Source organism: Purpureocillium lilacinum (genome assembly GCF_023168085.1).
Source record: "Purpureocillium lilacinum CBS 284.36 DNA, scaffold_1, whole genome shotgun sequence".
NCBI classification, from domain to species: Eukaryota; Fungi; Ascomycota; class Sordariomycetes; order Hypocreales; family Ophiocordycipitaceae; genus Purpureocillium; species Purpureocillium lilacinum.
Genome location: NW_027072111.1, coordinates 333,421 through 340,643, shown reverse-complemented (window position 1 = coordinate 340,643; position 7,223 = coordinate 333,421). Strand labels below are relative to the sequence as shown.

At 55.2% G+C, this 7,223-nt stretch overlaps 4 protein-coding genes across 4 annotated transcripts; 2 read left to right on the top strand and 2 right to left on the bottom strand.

Annotated features, from left to right (window-relative positions):
* Window positions 1–252: 252 nt before the first annotated feature.
* PLICBS_000038 (uncharacterized protein) lies at window positions 253–824 on the bottom strand (the record flags this gene model as incomplete). Its single annotated transcript, XM_065599477.1, has 2 exons — window positions 253–270; window positions 330–824. 2 exons carry the CDS (start codon window positions 822–824, stop codon window positions 253–255), a joined length of 513 nt encoding a protein of 170 aa, XP_065455549.1.
* Window positions 825–2,180: 1,356 nt separating this feature from the next.
* On the bottom strand, window positions 2,181–2,564 carry PLICBS_000037 (uncharacterized protein; the record flags this gene model as incomplete). The annotated part of the gene is made up of 1 exon (XM_065599476.1): window positions 2,181–2,564. The coding sequence occupies one exon, from the start codon at window positions 2,562–2,564 to the stop codon at window positions 2,181–2,183; it is 384 nt and encodes a 127-aa protein (XP_065455548.1).
* Window positions 2,565–4,615: 2,051 nt separating this feature from the next.
* Window positions 4,616–5,114, top strand: PLICBS_000036 (uncharacterized protein; the record flags this gene model as incomplete). Its single annotated transcript, XM_065599475.1, has 2 exons — window positions 4,616–4,624; window positions 4,863–5,114. The coding sequence occupies 2 exons, from the start codon at window positions 4,616–4,618 to the stop codon at window positions 5,112–5,114; spliced, it is 261 nt and encodes an 86-aa protein (XP_065455547.1).
* A 932-nt stretch (window positions 5,115–6,046) lies between these two features.
* Window positions 6,047–6,499, top strand: PLICBS_000035 (uncharacterized protein; the record flags this gene model as incomplete). Its single annotated transcript, XM_065599474.1, has 2 exons — window positions 6,047–6,310; window positions 6,359–6,499. 2 exons carry the CDS (start codon window positions 6,047–6,049, stop codon window positions 6,497–6,499), a joined length of 405 nt encoding a protein of 134 aa, XP_065455546.1.
* Window positions 6,500–7,223: the final 724 nt, after the last annotated feature.

Sequence of the window (7,223 nt, the reverse complement as noted above, 5' to 3'; positions counted from 1 at the left end):
GGCTCCCACCGGTCCCTGAATGGCGGTGTGTTCCAGTAAACCTCGAAAAGTAGGTGTGGCAGATGGATCCAACCATCTGGACAGTCCAGCTTCCCATTCCTGGCGCTAGACGGATATACCATATTGTTCCTGAAGTCGGTCAAACCCGCGTCCGGGTTATAACAAGAGGGGAAATGGATGTCGGCTCGCAATGGAGAAGCATATTCGTCACAATTCGCATCAGGGAACCCCACCCCTTCAGCTTTGTTGTGCTTATTGGGCATTCCTCCGCTGGTACCATCAGAGTCGGCCTGCCACGATGGGGGAACATAGCTTTTGCGTGGACAAACCCACTTGACTGTGTTGAGAGGCCCCCTGGACGGGTCGAGATTACCGGTAGCGCCGCCGGCAGGGGGAGAGCGTGTATTCGCGTCGCCAACGACCATGTTAAGTCCGAGCGGAAACGCCTTGATGTCGTCATTGGTGGGCTCGAAGAAGTAGTATACCTGGGCGTAGTAAATCTCTACATCCTCATACTTGCCAGACTTGGGGTCCCTAAAGAAGAGCGAGGGAAACCAGTAGTTGCTGTTGTCTCCCTTGATATTTGCCGTGGAGCACTTGGACCTTGCGAGATCTGTGCCTGTGACGTTGAAGTTGAACGCGCTGCCGCCCAACACATGGTGCAGATGGGGTGAGGGCCGGCCCGGAGTGACGATGGGATCGGCACGACCAATGGTGAGCTGTTTGTTGGTGAAGCGGAGGACGGCAAAAGTACGCGTATCCTTCGCGACAGCAGCGGTATTGCTTGCGAGGGACGCAATCAAGGCGGCAAATCCGAGTCTCATGGCATGAGGAGAAGACAAGTCCCGGTCTTGCAAGGGCAGGCCTGGATTCACGGACAACTTTTGCAGGGGAGAAATACATAACGTCCAAGACTGCGGCAGAGAGGACATGCAGCGCATGCCGGCGACATCGCGCAGTGCCCTCCGAGCTTGCTCTAGGTGGGAAATGTACTGTAGTGGCTCCTCTAAGAGAGTGCTTCAACATGAACGTCGTGGTCCGAAACGTGATGCAATACAATACAGCATCGCAATAGAGGGGGAGTTTGCCCCCCTCGCCCGGGGGGGTGGGGGAGGGGGTGTTGCATGAGGAAGGTGGGTGTGCTCAAACCGTGGCGTTTTAGGAATGCGGTGTCCTCAGAAAGTGGCGATCGAGAAGGTGGTGCTGCCAGAATATGGCGTGTAGAAGGTGGTGTTCTCACAGAAAGTGGTCTGCTCGGAAAGTGGTGTGCTCAGAAAGTCGCGCTCGCCCAGGGGTGGTGCGCTCAGGGATAATGGCGACAGGGCTATTGCGCGTCCTGCATACCCCTGTCAGAGTCTTTCATCTCGCATGGGAGGATCAAAATCTGCTCTCACTCGCCCACACAAACCGGCCTGAGGCCATGCAGAGCCATTCGACTCCCAGTTGTCCTGACAGCCCACAGAGAAGCCTAGCAAGCGTACATACGTACATGCGTTATGTACATTGAATGGCTGCTAGGAGGCCTTCAGGAGCATAGCGAGACGCTCACCCGTGCTGCAATTAACTTTGCGGCTACGACCACGTACTTGTCGGCCACATTGTTTACGGTCTTAGTTTTGGGTTAATGTACTGCAATAGCGTTGCGTGAGTGCGTCGACTTCCACGTCTTGTCGGGCCGCGTCGGAAACGAGGTGTCGGATATTGCTGTAAGTAGAGACCCTGGTTGCTACGGTAGCGATTGCTGTTGGTGGGCTCGCAGTCTTGCAGCCAAGTCCAGTCACCGCCACTAAAGAAAGACGTTTACATTTGGGTACGGAGGGTACAGTAGAGTACTACAAAGTTACAGAGCGACCATTTGGCGGCCGCTGTAGCTGTGAAGTCGGTGCCAGCCAATCAGCGGAAGACTCCGTGTCAGCAAACGGCCAGGGCTGCGTGGTCCATGATATAGCTTCTGCGGATTTACATCTTCAAATGTCCCTTGCGTGGACTCGGTGCGGCTGGGTACGCATCGGCTAACCGATGTGCACTGATTCTGTTTATCCCTGCATCTGTGTGCGCTTTGCAATAAACGCACTTCTATTTCCCTCTCGGCGTTCTCATAGCAACCTGCCAGTAGTTTTCAAACACGCCAGCCAAATCCGTGCCCATTCACACCGGCTTTGCTCGCAAGACTGCAGGTCTCAAGTGCCGCCAATGGGCCGCTCGGTCCCTACTTCGGCATCCCATTGAGCATTGGCCTCGCCAATCCGGTCGTTTGCGAGGCGTATCGCCGAGTTGAGCTCGTCGACGTGGTATTGGATGACAGGCAGCAATGGTTGGAGCGCATCTGCTAACCCGCGGAAAAAGGCAATCTCCTGGCGCATGGACCCGTTCTCCCGGGTCAGCTCAATAATGCGCTCCTCCATAGAAATGGGGGCTTTCTTCGCTTGTGTTTCTTCTGGTGTCAAGTCGCACGCGGTTGAGAACCCCCGCAAGGCTTGAATCTGGATGTCCATCGACCCAGGCGAAGGGGGATGGCCGTCGGGGGAGCGCTTCTTACGAAGCTTCTGCCAGGCCCAGTCCATGTACGAGCGGGCAGGAGGGAATTGCTGGTGGTGAGTCCGGCGAACTGACAACCGCATCGCCACACGAGCATCCAACGTTGGGACTTATAATTATAATGTATTTGTGCGAGCCGACAACCAGCGTAGTCTAGGGTAAAAGCTAAAAGAGGGCAATCGGCGAGGTGAGAGTGGCGAGTCCGGGCGTGTATTTATGCTCCGCCTGCTACGACTCCCCGCTGTCCTCCCATCCGCTGCCCTCCGCCGCTTCCTTGACAGGCTCTAAGCCTAACTCGCTGTAAGACTGCTCAACGGCGGGTGCATAGTTGCTCTCCGTCTGCGTCGATGTTGATGTTTGTGTAGGTGTGTCACTCCTCGCCTCAGCTAGGTCATGCTCGAGACTAGCTACGAGCTGTCGCTGTGCGTCGATAATCTGCTGCTGCGTACGATTCCACGCAGATGCTTGCTGTGCATCTCGTTCGTAGTCAAAGATCCTGCTGCGTAGCTGCTGGATATCATTGTGCAATTGTGAGATTGTTCCCCGCAATGCTTGATTCTCCAGCCGCAGCTGATCGTTTCCTCGCGCCTGCGAGTCCAAGTACGACCTTAACTGACCAATCTGGGCACTGTACTGACCGATGACAGCGGCGCAGACTTGAATGATGTGGGGATTCTGGGGGAACGTAAGTGGTGGGCTCGCCATCGTCAACGTTCATGTCCAAGCAAGCCAGCGGCACTTTTGATTCGAGGACTACGCGGACTATTTATCCCCCCTGGGGACCCCTCCACAATGCATCGAAAGCAGCTTTCGGCGCCTACCTACACCCCTTGCCAGGCCCCCAAGGGAGTGTGGTGCCCTGGGGTAGCATTTCTTGACTGGTCCCATTCAAGCGAGTAGGGCGCCAGACGGACGCAGAGAAGGGAGAAATCTCTTGCAGGGTATTTATGGGCGCCGGATCGCGACACCGCAGCCATCTTAGCCGTGCCTCGCCCGCAGTTCTCACAATGGCTGGCGCCCATGCGTACCAGGGACCACAGACTAGCTTCATTGCCGGGTACACGAATGGCAGCAGCTCTTCGTCACAGCAGCCCCAGGCGCAGCTATATCATCATTCCCATCCGAACGCTCAGCTACAGCAGCACGCCCTGAATCACGCTGCACAGCAGGGACCGGGCTCGACGTCCCACCAACCACATCCTGGAGGCATCTCGCAACCACAACAGCCGAACCAATTATTGCAACAATACTCTGGTCCCTCGCAGCGGCAATCGCACACGGCGCAGCAACCCACCACAGATCCTTATCAGCATCCCCATTTCGGCCCACAACAGCCTCGCACTATCACGCAGCCATCCACTGCTGGACAAGAACAGCGGCCTGCCTTTGCTCTGCAGCAGCAATTGAACCTCTCTGAGCAGTCAGGCCTTAGGCAAGGACAAACTTCCTATCCCCAGCAGCGCACGGGCTTCGCACCACAGCAGCAACATCCCAACATCGCGGACCACCAAGGTGACAACTTCGTCTCACATCAGCACGGGGCTGCTCTTCAACAATCATCCGGCCTCATCTCCCAGCAACATCCCGCCTCTGGTTTTGCCGCACAGCCATCCCATGGCACAACGCAGCAACTCACTGACACCACCATCCAGCAACAACCCTATATCGGACGGCTGCAGCAGGATGCACCTCAGTCACAGTCCTTCGGCCTGCAGCCGAATCGCCAGCCTGAGGCTCAGTTGTCCAGCTTCGCACCGTCTCTTGTGACAGTGCCACAGTAGGTCATGGGCATCCCGATACCCAATGAGGGTGCTAAATGGTCTACGCAGAGGCCAAGTTTCAGATCCGTCCGGCCGGCCACAGGCTATGTACCAGTCCGATCTTATGTTACGGGCGCAGGGAGAACTTCAACGTGGGCAAGAGGTACATCCTACCCTCGGGAGCAATGAGCACGCAGGGGGGCCCCAACGCTCTTACGATGCCGAGGCGAACCCATCGGGAGGCCAGAGCATAGGCAGCCACCAACAACATGCGCCACCCAGTCATGCCGCTGCCGCGCAAGGAGGCCAACAGACTAATGTCTTGGGTCAGCGAGAGCGTGCTGATGCTTTGAGTGCGGAAGTCCAATCACTAGACCGCAACGAGCCGATAGACCACCTCCTCGCGAATCTACAAGGAGACAACCGCCCTCGGAAGCGCCAACAGCCTGCGTACGGGCAGGAGTACGAGCCTGACAACGGACAATCCACACAGTAAGATGGCGAAACTGTCATCCGGTCGGGTGCGAGCTAACTATTCGGAGCGAGCTGATAGCAAGCGTGAAGGAGTTGTGCAATCGCTTCACTGCCATGGAGCAGAACCTCGAGAGCCGTCTCAAGTTGCTTGAGGAGGCGAGCCAAAAGAATTGTGACAGCAACGAACGGCTTGAGAAGAAACAGGACGACTTGGCCAATCATGTCCAGGAGATGTTCAATGACATGGCCAGCCGAGTTCAGGAAAAAATCAACGACACAGTTCATACGGTTTTGGAGAAGCTTTCCGGGCTCCAGAACTTCTGCGACCTGGCTAAGGACTAGTGAGAGAGTTAGTTCCAATCATGTTACATGAACGCTGCTAACCTGCTTTACAGTACAAATAGCGGTTTCAGGATGTAAGTCTTCCGCAATGGCGTAAAGTACCGAGGACATGAGCGACTAATCGCCGCTTCAGTATGGAAGATATGAGAAGCACGTGCGTTTGTCAGCCCAGGCGAGCGAGTTTCCACTAAACGTAAACGAGCAGGCTCCGCAACCTTTTCCATCTGAACGAACCAAATCAGGCGGCAGACGAATCGTTACAGTCGGTCGATCAGACCCTGGACACCGGAGGCAGCCTGGATCCGAGTCTGCTTAATTTGCAACAACAGTGAAAGTTTTCCCAGCGCATCACCGCTGGTCTATTGTATTGTAGAGGAGCATCAGTCGTGAACGTTCGGCTTTCCGACCCGTCTCAGTCAACAACGCAGGCCAATACAATGGTGCATGCTTTAATGATGGACGCAAGACTATTCGGCAAGATTTGTGCGATGGTGCGTATGCATATGCGTAGCTAAGCCATACGCCCTGTGGCTGCCAGGCACCCAAGGGGAGCAGAGCAGGATCCCTGCAATGCGCTAGGTGTGAGGAGTTGCGGGATGGGGCGTTCGGTCGGGGTTGGCCGGGGTATCCAGGGCGAAAACAAAGGGCGACAAGGGCGCTCGTAACTTTAAATAGACATGGCGCCCCATTTAGTTGGTACCGTGTACTACTGCTATTGCCCTCTGTTTATGTTGCATTGAGCCTGGCCCACCCCACCAGCAGTAGGCGAGAGCGACTTCAAACCGAGAAAGCGGCGACCAATTTTACACGGCAACATGTTTCTCAGGCGGAAAAACGCATTTCGAACCACTCAGGTCGAACTAACCACAGAGTCCCAACTGGTGTGCTACTTGGACCGAGATCCTGACAGTGACTATATGGAACTTGCCACTATGCACACGACGCAGCAAAACGCGGCGTGGGTTGGACAGCACCGCAAGCACAACAGCCGTCAGCTGGCTGTCATACAACCTGTGACCAATGAAGAGTTTACAGACTTCAAGGTTCTGGCGGGCCTCGCTCATCCCAATATTGCACGGCTCCGAGCGCTGTACCACAAGGGCGGTGTTGTTCATGTCGTTTATGAGTATGTCGAGCTTGACATCTTCGATATATGCCCGTTGTCAGAGCCCGAGATCGCCGAGGCTATGTCTCAGGTGAGTGCATTGTCCTCATGCACGGACGGAATGCTTGACCATGGTTAGATTATCTCGGCCGTTCGCAAACTTTTTGCGATGTCCATCAGCTTCGCCATTGCTTGCATCCGCGTGACCTCTGCAGGGACAATCAAGATTGGTGAGGGTTCTGGACCCAGCAACATGGGACAAAACGGATCAACGGCCTAACTTGGTTCTCGAGTGCTCGATTGGACGTACGAGTCTGTCCGTGAACCTAGCATCCAGGAAGCGCTCCGCAGTCATATCGCGATTTGGCTTCACGAGACTATGCAAAGTTTGGGCTGCGGTCGCCAGCATTGGACATCAGACGCCTTGGCAGTCTTCGAACAGCTCAACGCTGGGCACTTACCGATGATTACCGTAGGTTCCAAAACCTGCCACGACGGGTATATCACTGAACTGGACACAGGATCCACTTTTCGCCAATGTTCGACCTTTGCGAGAAGCAACCCAGTATGCCATCCGAAGACGCCTGGCAATATCATGAGCATGCTGGTGCCATCGTCACGCGGTCTGAAGGACCAGTCCACTCGAAGTTGCCGCAATGAAGGCGTTCGTCATCCTGAGTCTTATTGCAACCGCTTTGTGTGCCCAAGAGGGTACATATACCTGTCATTACACAGTTACTCTTGCCAAATCACGCACAGCGACCACTTCCGATGCGTGTGACGAGCCCAGCGTCGTAACATGTGTCACCACCCGCACTACCACGAGAACAGTCGAAAATGCTGCTACGCATACTGGGTCAACGGCGAGCGCATAAAGCCTGACCAAGTTGCCCTACTTGGAGACACCTTTTGTGGTGGCCTTCTCATACCCGGCGTGAATTGGCATTAGCGCCGAGCACAGAGTGCTCGAAAAACATGGATGGGTCACTGGCACAACTGATAAT